The sequence below is a fragment of the Macrosteles quadrilineatus genome, unplaced genomic scaffold (assembly GCF_028750875.1).
Source record: "Macrosteles quadrilineatus isolate MER2022 unplaced genomic scaffold, UCM_ALF_1.0 Scaffold_4__1_contigs__length_99947679, whole genome shotgun sequence".
NCBI classification, from domain to species: Eukaryota; Metazoa; Arthropoda; class Insecta; order Hemiptera; family Cicadellidae; genus Macrosteles; species Macrosteles quadrilineatus.
This window is the reverse complement of record NW_026542597.1, coordinates 69,041,707-69,060,669: the sequence shown is the minus strand read 5'-3', so window position 1 is coordinate 69,060,669 and position 18,963 is coordinate 69,041,707. Positions and strand designations below refer to the sequence as shown.

At 35.4% G+C, this 18,963-nt stretch overlaps 2 protein-coding genes across 6 annotated transcripts in view; one reads left to right on the top strand and one right to left on the bottom strand.

Moving 5' to 3' along the window:
• The window catches only part of LOC128992055 (protein AF-10-like), a 37,404-nt gene extending 32,969 nt beyond the window's left edge, over nt 1–4,435 (top strand). For all 3 annotated transcript variants that reach the window (XM_054415437.1, XM_054415436.1, XM_054415435.1), the window contains exon 16: nt 4,038–4,435. In XM_054415437.1, coding sequence (XP_054271412.1) covers nt 4,038–4,094 — 57 coding nt within the window. In that variant the 3' untranslated portion in view covers nt 4,095–4,435. The remainder of the gene's footprint in view (nt 1–4,037) is intronic.
• A 2,691-nt stretch (nt 4,436–7,126) lies between these two features.
• Nucleotides 7,127–18,424, bottom strand: LOC128993335 (trans-1,2-dihydrobenzene-1,2-diol dehydrogenase-like). Of its 3 annotated transcripts, XM_054417167.1 has the most exons (8): nt 18,194–18,424; nt 17,498–17,541; nt 15,435–15,636; nt 14,976–15,106; nt 12,757–12,914; nt 10,528–10,774; nt 9,800–9,965; nt 7,127–8,509 (listed from the first exon to the last, which is right to left on the bottom strand). In XM_054417167.1, exons 2-8 carry the CDS (start codon nt 17,498–17,500, stop codon nt 8,403–8,405), a joined length of 1,014 nt encoding a protein of 337 aa, XP_054273142.1. In that variant the 5' UTR covers nt 17,501–17,541; nt 18,194–18,424; the 3' UTR covers nt 7,127–8,402. The 3 variants fall into 3 exon arrangements, with proteins under 3 accessions (XP_054273142.1, XP_054273143.1, XP_054273144.1); XM_054417168.1 differs by lacking the exon at nt 17,498–17,541; XM_054417169.1 differs by lacking the exon at nt 17,498–17,541 and having other exon boundaries at nt 18,296–18,424.
• Nucleotides 18,425–18,963: the final 539 nt, after the last annotated feature.

Below are 18,963 nucleotides of genomic sequence, written 5' to 3'. Positions count from 1 at the left end.
AAGGTTATTTATGCATATTGCCAAGGGGTTAGCCAAACAGTCAATAATTACTTTTAACAGATTGTTTGACATATTGTACACATCCACACTAGCTGATCTTTTCATCCTTTTAGTGGCACTAAGAATATCACTAGGTGTGATGGCTGACCAACAAAATTTATTACAACTATCAATTTCATATTTTTTCAAAAAATCATTACAAGAAGTGATTATACCTGGAATTTTAATAATTTGTTTGATCTTGTCTACACTGTCAACAAAAAACCTATTGAAAGTATTTTGCTCAATTTGCAAATCAGCTGTGTTTTTTATTTCACAGTTATTCTTTATTACCTCCCATGCGGCTTTACATCTGTTATTACTTTCTTCTCTGTATTTAGCATTGTTTTCTAGCTTTGCTTCATATAAAGAGTTTTTATATTGACATTTCAGTATTAAATATTTATACCTTAGTTCAGTATTGTTCACATTTCCAGTATCTTTAAGCAAACTATACAAACACAATAGCCTTTCTTTCATTTGACCCAACTCTTTAGTATACCATCCCTTGTTCAGTTTGTTCAAATACTTAGGTTTGAATAGTTTACCTTTATTTTTATTTGGGACCATAAAATAATTAATATTGTTGATTAGTATATTAAATAAACATTGGAACTGCATATTAGCACTACTACTCTCAGACTTGGACATTAAAGATAGCCAATCATAAGTAGACAATTTTAGAGACAGATGTACATGACTTTTAATAGGCAGATAAAACTGAATGGGATCTTTTGAGACTAAATGAGATGTATTATCTATAACTAATGGTTCATTCTGCATATTAACAATAATTCCATCATGGTCCGAAAAAGGAAATTTGAACAAACTTAAAAAAGAGAGCCTAGCAGATTTTTGGTTTACAAACACATTATCTAGACAGTTTGTGCCTCTAGTTGGTGAATTATTTAAATGATAAAAGTTGTACTGTTTAAATAGATTTAACAAGTTTTTTACATTTCTTTTGCTTTTAGTAACATCAAAATTGTGGTTGAAATCACCACCGATGACAATATTATAGTTGTTCCACTGAGTTATAAAAGGTAAAAAAACATCCAAAATCCTTAAAAACTCCAAAGGTCTACCATTAGGCGAATGATACAAAGAAACAAATATAGTTTTTAAAGAATCTATAAATACGGATGAAACCTCAAAATCCAATTCCTGACAGAATTGGCTTACTGTTCTTGATCTGATTTGTTATCTGTGCGGCAAATTTATAACATCATAAAGTGCGTTACGATTTTGAGATCTGATTTTCTTATCCCTGGAGTAAACAACAACGCAACTTGTAGGGAGGGCAGGGAAGGGGGGTTAACAACTCCAAGGTCAAGATAAACACCCGGTCTTGTAACAAAATGGTTGATTGTATCTTTAGTTTCGACAAAAGGTTCTGTACTGTATTACAATGGATTTGGAAAGTATCAATTAATACATTGAAGTACTAAAGTTATTAAAACATGAAATTTATTGGCTCTTGCCTAGTATTATAATATATTCCACTGAAAGTAGGCCTATTTGACTTAACCGTGTTTTGTTTTTAGGCTATTTGTGACTTTTCTATCAATACAAAAAATGAGATAAGAGTAGTTTAGTAGTTTATTTTATAAATAATGCAAGTATGACTTCAAAATAATGATTATATAATTCCAATTAAATGGCACTTCATTATGTTGTGATTTTAGGGGTTGCCCGTTTTAACCGACCTTTTGAGTTATCTGACTTAGTGCCGGCCCATTTGGGTCGGTTAAGGGGGTCTACTGTAACTATAATGTTTTTCCACTGCCTTAAAATTGTACTGATGCGGCTGTCCACTTCCTTATATTTAATTGTAATATTGAACGTTATGACAGATTATCTACAGCCTTTTATACAGGGTGATTGATATAAGTTTGCCAGCTGTTTCATTCAAAAGTTATAAGAGATACTAGCTGTACCCGCGGGCTTTGCCCCGTTTAACTTCATAAGTATTCGCATGGCTCATTCACGTCCTGGTTGAAGTTCGTTCGCTAAGCTCACTCACCTTTAGGTTGGAGGTCGTTCGCTGCGCTCACTTGCCTTCAGGTTAGCTCGTTCGCTACGCTAACTCGCCTCCAGGTTGAAGTTTGTTCGCTACGCTCACTCACCTTTTGGTTGGAAATTAGCTGTTGTCACAAATAAAAAAAAATAATAATAGCGCTGCACAATGTTGGTAATCCTTGTAACTGTTATGCTATTGGACATCATAGAACAAAACCAACTTGTTTAATTGAAACAGCTGTTAAGATTCATTAATTCCTTTTAAATATGAAAAACCATAAGGTTAACATGGGGAACTACAGAGCCACTGGGGCGGAGCCCGAAAGGATTTTTGGGATAATAATATGCTTTAATGTTAATCGGGAATGTGAGCTATCATCATGCCAAATTTCAGCCCAATCCGTCCAGTAGTTTATGCGTGATTGAGCAACACACACACACACACACAAACTCACAAACTTTCAGATTTATAATATTAGTAAGATAGTAAGATAAGATAAGATAAGATTAACAATGTTAAATGGTAACTGCCTTGGATTTTTATTTGAAAAATGTTTAGTCAAGTTTAACAAATAATTTTAACTGCCATTTTCCCAATTTGGCAGCCAACTTTGATCTTTCTTATTTATCTTAAATGACCAAAATTTTTTTAATAAAAATCCAAGGCAGTTACCATTTAACACTTTTTATATCTCTTATAACTTTTGAATTAAGCAGCTGGCAGACTTATATCAATCAACCTGTATAGCATAAATTTGGGGGCACTATAAAAACTTGAAACCCCACAGTTAACTTAACTTACTTGTTCACACCGCAATAGTAATACATTTTCATTCATATGGACCAGCGACGCACATATGCGACGGCCGGTTTCTACCCATAGACTGCCATCGCATTTACTGGTCACATTAAAATAGAGTGATGTCACATATTTGCGTTGGTGTCCTAATGTTATTAAAGAGCTTTTATCTTTGTAACGGTCTGTTTGAAGGCCCTAAATTCTCTGTAGGGATGTATGTCGTATATGTGCGTCGTCACTTGGTCTGGGGATATGATGATTAGTGACGTCATATGATTGTTGGCAATATGTGTAATATTAAAATGTATATCTCGGTCTGTGGCAATCAGTAGCGAATGTGTTTAAACAAACACATGACCAGAACCACTTGATTTCAACCAATCAGAACAAGTTGGTGGTACTTCTTAGTAAATGTGTGTTTTCTTTTCATTAAAGTAATTTTATTTGCAAAACCATTTCAAATTAACTCTTGAAATTTTTAAATATAACCGGTATTTAAGTAAATTAAATGACTTGGTAGTTTCTATTTTGTAGCATGTTTAATTCGTTCGGTTTATTAAATCAAAAATAGCGACCTCTTCCTGGGACACCCTGCAGTAAAATTGTAATGATGGAGACTATTGCCTTCTATTATATCCTCCTCAAATACAATGCCGCAGCAAAACATAAGTGGCAACGCCGCAGTTCACCATTCTGAAACTTATTCCTGTTATTACCATGGCAATAGCTATAGAAAAGGCTATTATTTTATACGAGAGGTCGTCCAGTGGTCGAAACTCGACCAAAAATATGTAATGTACTCACTTATCTATTTTCACCCCACACTGTAAATAAAACATGTGATTGGAGTTTCCTCCATTTGTTTTGATTTTCTGTTTATATTTCGTTGTTATTTCGTAACCAGCATAGCAACGCATAAGATCCATGTTAATTTTTTCAAATTTTTAAACTCATTTTTTGTGCTTATCTTTGAGCCTATTTAAATTTATAAAGGGATTCTGCACACCTACAGGAAAATAGCTTTCCAACGGTATGCGTAGATTTTCCCTACGATTCACACCACCTGAGAAAAAAGGTTTTAAAGAAACATGCTTGCCTATTAATATATAGATAGATAGTTGTAATTACCACTGCTTTTTAATATAGTTGTAATGATTAAAGACTGTCCTCTGCCCATTAGATCGTGATGAGAAGAGATCACTCCGACCACCATCATCCGTCATCCAAGCCGAGCTGAGCCCTCTCTCTGCTGCAATTCCTAGTGGATAGTTAGAAACTCTGTACAGTTTAGTACTCGTTTTAAACTTTGTCATAGTAATTTAGTTATGTGATAAAATCAAAAAGTTAGTAGTTACTGTTATCGAGATCGATGTCACTTTTATACCCGCTGGTTTATAATGTGCTGTGACTTTATTGTTCCCCGCTACTTTATTGACCAACTTTAAATGTCTTCGCTGTAAGATTAGGGTGGACAAAACACCAATGTATGTTAAATGTGAGACACTTTTTGTGAACGTTTTTTTTTTATTTTAATTTATTGATTTCAATAAAATTAATATTGAATTTGCTGTTTGAAAATGGCCTTTATTTTCTGTATTCTAATCATATGGTCAATTATACATGTTTCAATGTACATAATTGATGTAATACCATTGATTATTGGATACTGAAGATGTGTCAATAGTCAAAGGTAATACGTAACTTAAATTAAATTTGAAGTTAGGTACTGTTCTAGTAGCATTGGCTAGCATTAGTCGTATTTAATATCGTAGTTGATATTGTTAGATGAGAATAAAATGCAGGGAAAATAATTGTGCTTGGGAATTGAAAAAAAACCAAGAAGAAAACTTTTTTTTTGGGAGGTAGTAATTTTGTTGTTAAATGTTTGTGTAGGTCGGGTAAGCTATTTGTGTTTTAAGTGTTACCTTAAAGTGTTCATAGGATTGCCATAGTTAAATAATTGTTTACTTTTAATTTTGTATATTAATAATATGTACATTTATTATTTTGTATGATTTTTAACAAAACCATTTTTATTTGGGTTTTTTTTTCAAGATCATGATTTATTTCTATAATATTCAGTCTATTTTCTACGAACAATTTTGTTAATAATTAGGCTTGATGAAGAAAATTCTTTCAATATTTCTAAGTTGCTATTTTGTGTTGTAAAACATTTGAAAACCGTTACCAGCTATGTTACAACACAACATGCCATACATCATCTTCTACTAACAGTACTAACATTATAAACCATGTGCTATTTTCACTTTTCCCTTCAATACACTTTGAGGTATTGTTGTAAGGCTAACATAAGAAACTCCAGAGCCACCGGGGCGGAGCCCGAAAGCCTGATCAGGATAACAACTACTTAGTTTTCCTATTTAATGCTCAAAGAATCGGTGTACCGAATTTCAGCCTCCTAGGTAAATGGGAAGTGGGAGAATTAGTGACGAGTGAGTGAGTCAGTCAGTGAGTCAGTGAGGGCTTTGCCTTTTATAGATGACTAAATCTTTGTACTTCTTATTGTGTTAGTACTGGACAAGTTAGGAACTTAAACCCCTGTTAATCCCTAAATTATTATGTTAGATAATTAGATCATAATGTAAATCTCAGATACAAGGGAAAATTGGAAAATCTCTTTTCCTACAGTTACCTGACAAAGTGGGCTTTCTTGCACTGATTATAGTACTTTAGTAGGATACTGATTCTAGGTATTATTTTCATAATCAAGTCAAGTCACAAACATAAAATATTCACCACAATTTGATTGACGTTTAGTTCTACAGCATATCAAAATGAAAAATCATGAGTTCAAAGAATTTGTATTATCCTTGTTCAAATAATCGACACACTTTTTTATAAATGGTCAACACTATTACAATATAATTGTTTCTTTTAGACTGATTAGTGTATTATCACCTAAAACGAGTCTGATCCTAATTTTAAAAAATCTTCCTAGAAAATAAGTGTCTTGCTCATTTGATCTAGGACCAATATAAATAAGCATTGTAAATATTTGATGTAGTTTTTTGTACTTTGTAAGTAGTAAGATTAATGTACAAATATTTAGTTAAGCAATTATTAAAGGGATATTTACATAATATTCAGACTAATGGTTTTTACAGTGAACTGCGGAAGTTAGTTTAATTTTGATTTCTTGACTTAGCAATTTACTTATTTTATGTTCACTGAAAATGCTGCCTAATTTAAATTCTGGCTGCTAAGTAAAATTTTCTCATATATTTCTGGAAACTTGAAAAAGAAACATTCGTCTACAGTTGTCATGCAAAGTGGTATTTTGTTCACTTGAATTGGTTTGCAAAAATCAGCTGATTTCTCAACATTTTACCTTAATGACAACTAAACAGAACCAAAATTAAGGCCTACCTGTGTAGGAAAATTCATTATGACTACAGGAATGTCCTAATTGTTAGTGAACAAGTATGCCTGATATTTTTAGATAAAAGTGACTTTAAGATCAAACTTTTTGATTTTTGAACAACATTGTATCCAATTAATGTTTTAATAAATTTTAGTTGTCATAATACAACTGTAGACAAATAAAAATGTGCAGTTTGTGTGAAAGTGTCTTTTTAAAACGTAATAAAATTGATCAAATTTGACTCACCAAAAAGCAGCATTTTTCTCACTAGTTGCTTCATGTGAGTTTTATATCAATAGTTAACTTTTAAAACTATTTCCCACTAGTGTTTTGAAGTTAGCGCTGTGTTCGTGACGGTCTCTAAAGTTAAGGTGTTAATATAAATGTTGTGTATATAATCTTGATAAATATCCAAGATATGAGTTTTAATTGTAACCCTCAAATTTGGTAAGTTTTTCTCATATCAGCCTACACAAGATAATCAAAACCAAAATGGCGGTTTCCTCTACGTACCAGATTTACAAGCTGTTTATACAAAGGCCATAAATCTTGAATTTTGTTTCTATAAGCATGGCGAATGTGTAACAGTTTTATACAACAGATGTAAAGATCAAAATGTTTCGTGTCTTCTTCCCGTTGCAAAGCACAGTTACAACAGCTATAGTTCGGTCGCTTGGATAGCGACCTGCGCGCTAATGCTAATCGATGCTAGAGGAGGTCGCTATCTAAGCGGCCGAACTATAGTATTTTATTAATTCTTATTTTAAATTTGATTGCAACCAATGTTAACAGATCTATATGGAGATTGAGTTAACTAGGGCTAATTCCCTTATATGATTTTAATCTAACAAAAAAGTCTTATACTTGCTGCAAAAGAAAGAAACTCATTGACAAGAATATAAATTTATTTTCAACAATCACTAGAACAATAATTTTCATACTTAAACTAATTAACAATACATAAACAATGGAAAACTTAGTTCTTTACTGACAGTTCCTGTTAAAACATTTTTGTTAAGAAACTTGGCTTCTTGTTCTTATTTATTAATGAAAAGTTTAAAAATGGACTTTACAAATTTGAAAACTCATATAAATTTAATGAAACAAGGTACAGAGCTGGTTTTGGTGTTGTTTTAAAGGAAAACACTTCAAGATTTTATAGGTGGATTCTGTTTGGTTATCCTGCAGACATCCCATTGGTAGTAGATTTTTTCCCAGACCCGCACTAGCATTTGAGGTGTTAATTCACACTCAGCGGCAGCGTTAATTCTTGCTCTAACTTCAGGTAGAGTGGCCGTCAAAGGAGGTACATACACCTTGTCTTTCATGAAACCCAAGAAGATAAAAATCTAGCCGTGTCAGGTCAGGGGAACGGGGGGGGGGAGGGGCATGCAATTGGCGCATCATGGCCAATCCATTGATCTGGAAAGTGGTCATTGAGAAAATCCCGGACGTGTCAGATAGTGTGGTGGTGCGCCGTCTTGCATGAAGTAAACATTTTGTTCTCGGTCGTCATCATTGATCTTTGACATCAAAAATTGTTGCATCGTATCAAGGTACACTATCCCGCTGATGGTTCTCTCTTGGAAAAGAGGGGCGTACATTTCCCACTTGCTCAACGCACAAAAAACTTTCATTTCAGGGCTATCACAAACATGCTGCAATGTTTCATTTCGATTTTCACTGCCCCAAGGAGGATCTTTAACCTATTTGGTCAGAAAATTACGCTTAACTGTTGTCGTCAACTTCGATTCTTCAAACCAAAACACACAGCTAGCACACTCTGGTTCAGTTAACACATCCATTTTCAACGTAACTGCCGCTAGCGCTTGTGTGGCTTATGCGGCATTATTAGGCACTGGTGAATTACGGGGGTCAAAACTTGATGTGTTTCCCTCCCTTTAAAACAACACCAAAACCAGCTCTGTACCTTGTTTAATTTATTTTATATGAATTTTAAAAGTTGTAAAGTAATTTTTTAAACACCCTGTACTTAACAAAATTATTACTAATCGGTGTCTTTTTTGTATTGTTAACAAAAATTTTGTAATGTACCTTTGATGTTCAGCCACAAATTAAATTTATTTTAGATCCATGAACTTCTTACGAAGTTAATTGTTAAAACTAAAAGCCTTCCAAAAACTCTACGAATATTTTATCTTATCAGTCATCTTGAGGATAGAATACTTTTAACTGTCTTCTCACTTCATCTTCAAGTCTTGCTAGTGTAAGACTGTCTTCATGGGTTACCAATGGGCTCTCCTTTAGTCCTGAAATATACAAAAACAATTTTATTACAAGTACCGAAAGTGGCATTTGCCCATGCACTCAAAGTTTGAAAGAAAATGTATAACGCAAAATACACACAAACAAAATAGGTAAAAGGGTTTGGTCCAACTACAGTGCAGTATTATATTATGGAAAGTAAATAAAAGAAACGTCTTATAACACTTAAAACATATATTTACGCTCATACTGTTACTCACAAGACGGTAAATATACAAAAAAGATGGCAAGTGGTGATCGATTTAGATTGGACACTCCAATCATCATCAGACCCAACATTGATCACCACTTACCATCTATTTTTATATTTACCGTCTTGTGAGTATAAGCATAAATCTGTGTTTTAAGACGTTTCTTTTATTTACTTTCCGCAAATTTGATAACACATACAATGCTGATCAAGATGTTATTTAGTATTATATTTCCCAATTATTTTTTTTCTTAATATTTAAATAAAATAAAATTGGTTATAACAAACCTGCATAACAACGTAAAAATTATAGGTTTAGGGTTATGTTTATTGTGCAGCAGTAGAGTATACTCCCTCTTATCTGGACACCTTTTAACCAGACATTGGCTTAACCGGACTACACTCGGCGGATATATGACATCTTTTTAACCGGACAATTTTTATCAGCACATCGGTTTAACTGGACTAGATCGGCAGGAAGTGGGCGGTAATGAAACGACTGTTCTCGTGGGAAATATTTTAGACCGGTGATCACAAGTCTAACAACAATGCTCTCCTAAATTTAATTCAAATACTGTATACATATACAGTATGAATTTAAATGTTCAAACTTGTCAGTTTTAACAAGTTTTTGGGGACGTCGGTTTAACTGGCAAACCGTTATCCGGACTGGCCTCGGTCCCGAGGACTTATGGCTCGCGTGCGCGAGAGAAATAACTTTTTCATTCCCTGAGGAAGCAGGACATTATTTTGGTCCTGTGAAACGTCGGAGTATATAAGCACGATTTTTAGGTTCGTGTGTGTATGTATAACTGTGTCTTTGTGGTATGTACATTTTGACGGGTCCTGGATTAACACATTAAGGTGAGTGAAGCCAACAAGATTGATGAATATAATAACCTCGCCTAAAAACATCTAATTAAAAATAACACTGAATATATTGGAGGGTTTGAGAAAAACTAAGTTGAGACCATGATAGTTGATTGTTTCAGCAATCTCCAAATTTGGAAAATTTATTATAGTAATTTGGATGCTTTTAATTTCATCATTGTACATTTTGAAACCATACATTTTTTATAGTTACCTTCTCTGAGACATCTTCGCACCTCTGCTGCTTCGTAACTAAGACCAACGCTGTTGACAAAATTGAACGAGCCTTTACTTTCTGGCAGAGAAAATTCCTTTTCTTCTGTTTTCCCCTTCTGTGGAGAAAACATGATCTTGGTTGCCGACCAGAAGGGTGAGTGGATCTAGACATAAAATAGTATTGTTTACAATTATTTTGCACAGATTGTATTATATGAGAGTATTTTGTTGATAAACGTTAAAGAATTATGAGTGATAGTTTGTAGAAAGGATCTTCGTCGAAATGACAGATTGGTATTTGATAGATTGATACTCACGTGAACAAACTTGCAGGAGAAAATGTGTCCAATATTGTACAAAAACAGGTTTTTTAACTTTTTTTAGAATAGGTATAACTAAGGTCTACATAGCTAAGAGATTCTCAAAAATGTATTGAATACAGCCACAAGTTTTAATCTTGATTGGTGCCCTAATTTTTTTCTGGAGTAGATAAAATTGGCATCACCCACAGACAAACAGAAATTTCGATAAGATTAAACTATACATCATTATTAGTCTAGGCGAGAAACGTAAAGGTAACGACAGACTTCATAATTATACACAGTGTACAGACAAATCTGCAATTTTGTTTACATTGATCATAGTTTTGAGGAAAATGTTTCATTTGATCCTAATAGACTAAATGATTTCAAAAGCCACCAGCTGATAAGTTAACAGTTAACTTACAGTGATGGTTCCTTTGGTCCCCACAATGTGAGCAGTGTTAGGTAGTTGCACTTTGCTGTGGGTGGAGCAAACAGCTGTTCCTCCGGCGGGGTAAGTCAACACAGTGACAGAGTCTACATCCACCCCTTCCGTGTTGAGATGACCTGCCGCAACAACAGACGACGGCTGACCTCCAAACACTAGCATTGCCATCTGAAGTGTGTATATGCCTAGATCTAGCACTGTGCCTCCACCGAGCTCCTTCTTCCTGCCATAAATGATTAACAACTTTTGTCTCTTAGAAAAAAGGTATTGGTTTTGTCAGTTTCCTGCCACCCTAAGGGATTAGATTTTAGATTTAGATTTAGATTTGTTGTCATGAGAGCCGAAGCCCCCTGACTGCTTACCCGGTACCTATCCTTCAGGACATACCCGGGCCCCATGATGTAGGCCGAAGCTTACGCATCAACCTTTAGCACATCATGGGCGAATGACTTAAGGTCATCAGGCTCGCCGGCTGCCGAAGCAGACCCTTCGGAAAGAGGGTTGCCCCTCAATCCTAACCAGGGATTCCGGCTGCTTGTTTAAGCGTCACTCCACCTGGGTTCCACTAGGTCGGAACCTAGAGGTCCATAGTAGAGCGCCCCGACGCATTTAGTGCAAGCAACACTCGGGACCTATCTCATCCCTGACAGGCAGAACCCGCCATCAATAGCCAGGAGGAAGGGGACCATCAGCACGCTGACGGGGGGAACCCCAAACTCCCATTTACACCGCTGCCCGATCGAGGCCTGACCCATTGCTGGGAACCAGAGATATCCAGAGCGATAGATCCCCAGATACCCCTGGCGGGCTCGGACCCAGCACCCGATCTACTTCGTTTGCCCGTCAGACCCAACATCACTGCCAGGCCATCAGGGTTTCCCAAAAGGAGGCAGGTATAGAAGTGGGACCCACCCGGATGAACCTATCCACCAGAGGTGGCGACACCCTTGACTCAATTGAGGTTCCGGGAAGAACCCCCCACACTCAAGATAACCATACCGTCCGTGCTCAGAGACAGGGATAGGTTTGCATAAGTACCTACAAACCGTTGCCCTCACACTGCGGAAAGTTACGTTGCCCTTGAGTGTCCCCGTGAGCTGCGGGTACTTGCCCGTTTTCACCTCCAGGAAAGGTTACTTCCAAAGTCGAGGATCTGCCCACTGAATGCTGGTCGCACACAACAAGCAGGCCGAAGCCCAAAGAACCACAGACACAGGTAGGTTAGAGATTATGATGTACTTCCATCTCTCCTAGAGCTAAACACCCCTCCATCCTGGATAAAGGAATGTCACTGGGACCCGATGCCCAGTCGACCATGTCTGTGGCCAACTTGAAAATGCCGATACCAACACGGAGCATTTACCTCCCCTCTGGGGGCTAGGTATTTCACCTCCCAGGACGAGGCTACTTCCAAAGTCGAGGATATGCCTCACAAAATGTCAGTCGAACACAGCAGGTAGGACTCAGTCACAACCACAGTTACAGGTAGATGAGGAGAGGCGGAATTAACGGCATCACTGAGAGCTAAACACCCCCCCCACCCTGAATGGAGGGAATGTCACTGGAGGCTCCCCCTAAGGGGCTGGCGCTTACCAGTCGTCCATAACTGTGGTCTACCTGAAGTGCCGGGTCTGACACCGGGCAGTTACCTCCCCTCTGGGAGAGCTAGGGTCCGCGTGGTCGCCCAGGCCACGAACCCACGCAAGCGTGAGCCCCCTGCGGTTACCCTAAGGGATATTCAACTTTGTCTCTGTAACTTTCTAAATAAAGGAAAAGAGTGGATTCTTTCAACATTTCCTGCTATGCCATAGGATTTACATGGCCAGTCCCTGCCACATTCTAAATACCTACAGACCTTTTTACTAAAGTTTTCGAGAGAACAATTTGTCATGCTTTGTAAACTTGAAGATGTTTTAAAAGTTCTCTCGGGCTAGAGAATGTCTGTGGAAATGCAAAAATGGTATATTTTCTATTAAGTTTAATGTACGGTAAAACCCTAGTTATCTGAAATCGGGTTAATCAAACATAGTGTTCCATAAACAAACTGTTCCATGAATAATTAATAATGTTTTTTTTTTATTGAGTTCACCGAGAAATCCAGACTACTAGGTTTTTGGTTGCAGAGTTTCTAAATACATGCAAATCTAAATAATACAGTAAAAGTCAAATTCAGAGAAAATAGGAAACCATTCACAATCAACAAACCATATTCTGTCAACATCGATCTTGGCTCCAAATGAGACGTCCAGAAAGAGGGGATCCCCTATTGATTTGTCGAGAAGTAACTGTCTCAAATATCCATAAGCTGGCAAACATCTACTCCATACAGCCTCCATCAGAAACAGCTTTTTCTTCTTGGCTACCTAAATGATATAAGAGTAGAATTTGACATTTCATAATTTTAAGTGGGATAAAAAACATTCTTGACTTGCTATTGTTTTATCTTTAAGGTGCAAATAATTAATAGACCTAAATCATTTAACAGTGATTTCCTCTATCAAACAAAAAAATTATTTAAAAACTCAACAATTTAAGCCACACGCCTAATTTTTAAGACAATAATAGGTTTTTTACATACCTCCGTGAAATAGTACAACAATTAATATTGCTCATCAGCTTATAAGTTTTGTTGCGAAGACAACATTTAAAGCTTGCAACTTTGGACTATTTAACAGATGTATGTAGAAAAACTAATTATTGTCAATATTATTAATCCATGGGCCAGTAACATGAATTTTGATTAGTTTTTAATCTTTCATTGTTAAAATACTTTTTTGTTGTTATTCATTTTATGTCTTTTATAGGCCTAATAAAATATATTTAGTATAGCACAATGTGTCCCAAAATAAAGAAAAAAAAAAAACATCTATGTGCAATCCATTAAACTAAATAATGCGGTCAACAAGCCGAACACAGATGATTTAGGGGCCGTTTATGGTGGTGGGCCTCTCTCACCAGCTAAGCCACACATTATTGAGCTTAATACTGATTGTACATGTACGGGATTCAAAACCCGTACAATGCCTTAGCCAACTGAGCTACCATGCCACTGTTGTTCGCCGAACGTGACATGTGTCGCTATAAGCACACTAGCGCTCGCAAATGAGATTCAACAAACTAATGCTCCTCGGGAGCTATAGGCCCTACTTGGGCTTAGGTTTTTAAGTGTCCCATCCTATGTTATCTAGTGATGAGAAGCCTGAAGGGCCGATTCACTTAAAGTTCTTTTTTTTGGGCTGGACACAAAATAGATTGGATAGACCTCTTGCAATATAGAAAGGCATACGTGTATATAACATAAGGTGTACAATTATTTTTTAATTCACCAAATCAAATAAAATAAAATCATTAAATCAAATCATGTTTATTAGCACATGAACGTACAGAGATAAATGCACAGGTGCTTCGTCATTCTTCTTATAGCCTAATATTATACAGGGTGATTTTTAAATGAGTTCCCCTCTACTTTTATCTACATTTCTTAAGATATCAACTCCGGACCACGTCAGATCATTGTAGAGTAGTAAGTACTTCATTTTTACTGGGTATAAATTTTTGGCCGCCATCTTGGATCTGCCATATTGGATACAAAGTTTTTTTTTTCAAATGTAAAGGTAGGGTTGTGACCCATTATTCTAAACTAGAATTTTACGCTGATTACAATGCCGCAATTAGTTTTTAAAAATCTTGATCCGTTCTAAAGTTATAAGGACTTTTTATAACTTTATTTTTAGCCGGATTTTAACATTGTTCATTTACAAACTAAGACCATAATCTCAAAATAGTGCTAGATGAAGATAAGTATACACCACCATTCATTGTCGACCTATTTTCACTTGGTTATGACGGATGTATTTTTTCGGCCGCCATCTTGGATCCGCCATTTTGAAATGTGACAAATTAATTTAAATATGAAGGTGGTGTTGTGACCCATCATTTTGAACTAATTTTTTATGCTGAACTCAATGCCGCAATCGGTTTTTCATTTGCATGTTTGGTTTTTGAATTATTGAAATTTTAAATAAGATAATCATCAAGAAAGCTTGATAACCGAAAACGGATTGCGGCAATGAGTTCAGCATAAAAAAGTAGTTGAAAATGATGAACCTACCTTTATATTTGAAAAAAAAACTTTGTATCCAATATGGCGGATCCAAGATGGCGGCCAAAAATTTATACCAATTATCAATTATCAATCCCCAGTCAAAATGAAGTACTTACTACTCTACAATGATCTGACGTGGTCCGGAGTTGATATCTTAAGAAATGTAGAAAAAAGTAGGGGGGGAACTCATTTAAAACTCGCCCTGTATAATGTCCTTTCTTAAAATGTATTTAGTTATAAATAAAATAGTTGTTTCACATTTGAGGAACTCTTTGTATAGACTAGCCAAAAGGCTTAATAAAAAAGATTAACCACCAACCTCTACAAGTAGTTTGGTTTCTTTCAAGTTCATACAAAGCGGTTTTTCACACAAAACAGATTTGCCGTGTTCCAGACTCATTTTAGCTACTTCAAAATGATATGGATGCAAAACTCCAATGTACACAACCTCTGAAACAAAGTTTGTATTTAGTTTGACTCAAATAAAGTGTTATGGACTTCAGAATTTTATAACATTACGGAAAACTTTAAACGGTAAAAGAATGTTTTAACAACCACTAAGATCAGTTGTTGATATGGCTAGTTAAGGTGCTTGTTATTGCTTTTTAGATTATTGAGTCTCAATTTAAGATTGCAAGAATAATTTATAAGCTGGGCCTATTTAGGTTATATTTTAAATTTCGATCTTAGACAAATTTGAATAAATTGAATATGTTCATATTATAATAATAATATTTTCAAAAGCAAATCATAGATTTTAAATATTGAAATAGGTTACCTATGTCAGAATTATCAAGGAGTTCTTGGTAAGATCCAAAAGCGAGAGGTATTTTGTGCTGTTTTGCAAACTGTTCTGCTCTTCCTTTGTCACGGGCAGCAACACCAATAATAGTGTGATCTTCTGAAGGAAGACTCTTCATGGCGGTAACAAAATCACTGGCGATTTTACCAGCAGATATTATTCCCCAACGAGTAGCCATCTGAAAATATTTAAAATTTACTAAATGTCAAGCCTTAATTTAAAGTACACTAATTAAAGTATTATTTATAATTTTAAATTAAGATATGGCTGTAGTACGACAGCAAGTCTGATGTTAAAAGTTGATGTCCATAACTCACTGTGATAATTCAGGATGAGGGGGAGAGGATTGTCTTCCAGGGGCCTTTCTTTCTCTCTTCTTATTTAACATGTTTTAATTTTACTATACAATTGTTTTAATTTACAAAAGAATGACGTACTGTAACTGTATCAATAATTTACCGGTAAGCATGGATACCCCATTTAGTTTTGCATAGGCTAACTTGCATATGTGGCAGGTGAGAAGTAGAGAATGGTAAACAATGGATATATTGAGGGGGGGGGGGTTGCCCTTTAGCTCTCAGTAGGTTTTAATTCTGATACTACTTAGAATTTAGTTTTACAATTAAGTTACGTTAAGTTGAAAATATTTGTCCTAACATAAGTGGGTGTTAGGCGAGTCTTTAAACTTAGCGTCTCAGATTTTGTTGCGGGAGGAACAGGTTCAATTCCCTGCACATTCATAAGACATGGGTTTGGACTGCTTTCTCTTAAACCAATCAATCAAAATAACAGTTCATTCTCCATAAGAATAACTTAAATTAATTTACGATTTTTTTATTTAGGCCTAGAGTTTTCTTGAATTTTTTACATACGTAACCATTAGGAATACAAACAACAACCCTTAAATATACTAAATTAGGATACTGTACGGTACTGTATTTAGGCCATTCAGTTTTTTAACCCTTCCCGGACAAAAAATCGTGACATAGAACGGGAAAAAATTATAGGAAAATGATTTTCCTTATTTGTGTTTTATTATACATACAAGTATACATAAAATAAACACAATGGAACACTTCATACTGTCAAAATAATGTTTACTCGATTTTAATTATGCTGATATATCCACTACCTGTCTTTGAAGATATGACGATGACAACGTTAGGCAATAAATAAAGAACAATATGTAAACAATAAATAAAGACAACGTAGTGTTGAGCACGAAACGTCGAGGGGGGAGCGTCGGAGAGGTGGGTGGTGCATGGGAGAGGGTAGGCGCGGGAGAGAGGGGGAAGTGCGGGAGAGAGCGCAGCCATGGAGAGAGCAGGAAAATGGCGCCTTGGTGCCGCGAAACATCTGGTTACTTCTCAAGCACCTGCCAGTCTGTCTGAAGAGAAGGCGGATATATCCGCTTCCCAACCGGTACATCAAAAACCATGAGCGGATATATCTGCCACCCGTCCTTTATCGCCAAACACTTAGGCGGACATATTATCCGTCACCCTTCCGTGAAGGGTTAAATAACCAACAAAATAGTTTACAAAGTCACTGAAAAATTTTATATTAGGTTAAAGGGGTCAAAAATGGGAGAAAACTCCATAAAACCCTGTTTCAATAGAACAATTTCTTAACTGGGCTATGCTAATAACAATTGAAACTATTGATTTGATTAGTAAACCTTCATGCGATTTTTTCATTATCAGCAAGTTTGGTAAGTTAGGTTTGGTTATGACAGTTTCATTTTATAATGGTAATTAAAAATACCCAATAAGTTTATTAACTTAATCAATATTTTCAATTTGATAACTTAGTTTCAATCGATTATTTTTAAATCCATAAGTTCATTTTATAGCCTTGTGTGATTTGTAGGCCTATGGTGTTTTTTTTTAGCTTCTTGGAAAATCAAGAAACAAAAAGGTCAAACAGTCAAGGGTCGGTCTACCGTAAGTTAGGGCTTGATAACTTGATAGCTAATTAGGCCTAAGTTACAAGGGAAACTCGCCAAAAGAAATAATAGTTACTTAAATAAGTCAACCTACCATGACAGTATTCCCTTCTTTGAGCAGTGGGTTCTATAGTCTCACTGCAAGAAGACGAGACAATTTTAACTACTTAGGCTAAGTTACATCAAAAACTTCTACTAGCCTATTATACTTATAACTAATTAACTTAAGTTATTATACTATTAACTTTCAACTAATTATGAGTTAGTAGGCTAAAACTGTTAAGAAATATTTTAACCTTGCTCATTAAATTAAATAGGGCGTTTTCTCTGGTTTGGCTTATCATTATGTTAACTTTACGGGTACAGTTTCTTAACTGGGCTATGCTAATATCGATTGAAACTATCGAATTGGAAATATTGATTAATAATCGTTATTTTTAAATATAGGCCTATCTATTACAAAATTAGACTAACCTAATAAACTAGACTAACCTAGTAAACTATCATAACCTAACCTAGCCAACCAAACTTGCTGATGTTGAAAAAATCGCATGAAGGTTTACTAATCGAATCCATAGTTTAAATCGATATTAGCATAGCCCAGTTAAGAAACTGTACCCAATTTGACAACTGAACAAGCCAAAATACTTAGTACTTAGGCCTAATCTCTATTTAGATAACAAGATTGAGGTTAGTCAAGTGATAAGGATATAAACCAGAACAAGAAGCTAATTATTATAAGTAGGCAGTAATTTTTGTTGCATTGCTCTACAGCAAACAATTAACTTACTTCCAAGACGAAAGCTTAATAAGTGTAGAATAGGTGTCGAATTCGTAGAAAATTAAAATTTAATAACTTATTCTTGATTTATACCAACAGTACGGTACTCACAGCCAGCGCTTCGCTTGATCTTGATGAAAGAGATTAAATCGAATTAGAAATAATTATGAAAATTAAAAATTTAAACTTGATAGAAAAGTTCCGTACTTTTTTTGAGAAGTTTGAACCTCCAACTTCGTCCGTCGACTCAGTTCATTTCTTAAGTTTACATTGTTACTAACGAACACAGATTACAAATTATCACAATTATTTTTTTAACTAAATCATCCATGATTGATTTCTTACTTTTTCACAAAAAATCCAATTAGCTTAAATCATCTTCTAAGATATTAGAACATAATTACATATTTTCAAAACACTGCAGGAATAAAAAATAGTTATTTGTGCAACTAGTGAGAAAAGTGAGCAATTGACTCACTCGAGAGAAATCCTTACTCACGGAATGGTTTCTCGAGTGAGGCAATTGTACTTTGAACTTGAGTTGCAGTTGCACATTATACTTTTCCTACAGTTACGTAACAATGTACATGTTCTCTCACTGATTTGAGAAAGCAAAGTGGCAAATTCGCTAATCAGTGAGACAACATTGTCTCACTCTAATTACTTTGTCTCACTCCAGATTTTCAACGTGAATGCAATGCACGAAATAGTGAGCGCGTAACATGCAGGCAACTTCGTATGCGCGCTAAATAAATACGTTGGCAGCACTGGCTGTAAAT

What these genes read in the sequence shown, in the direction of transcription:
- LOC128993335 (XM_054417167.1), bottom strand. An exon ending in ATCGATGTTGACAGAATATG is followed by an intron (nt 10,775 to 12,756) that starts GTTTGTTGATTG and finishes CATTTATGGCAG; the next exon opens with GAAGAAGGAGCTCGGTGGAG. An exon ending in GGACCAAAGGAACCATCACT is followed by an intron (nt 9,966 to 10,527) that starts GTAAGTTAACTG and finishes TTTTATGTCTAG; the next exon opens with ATCCACTCACCCTTCTGGTC.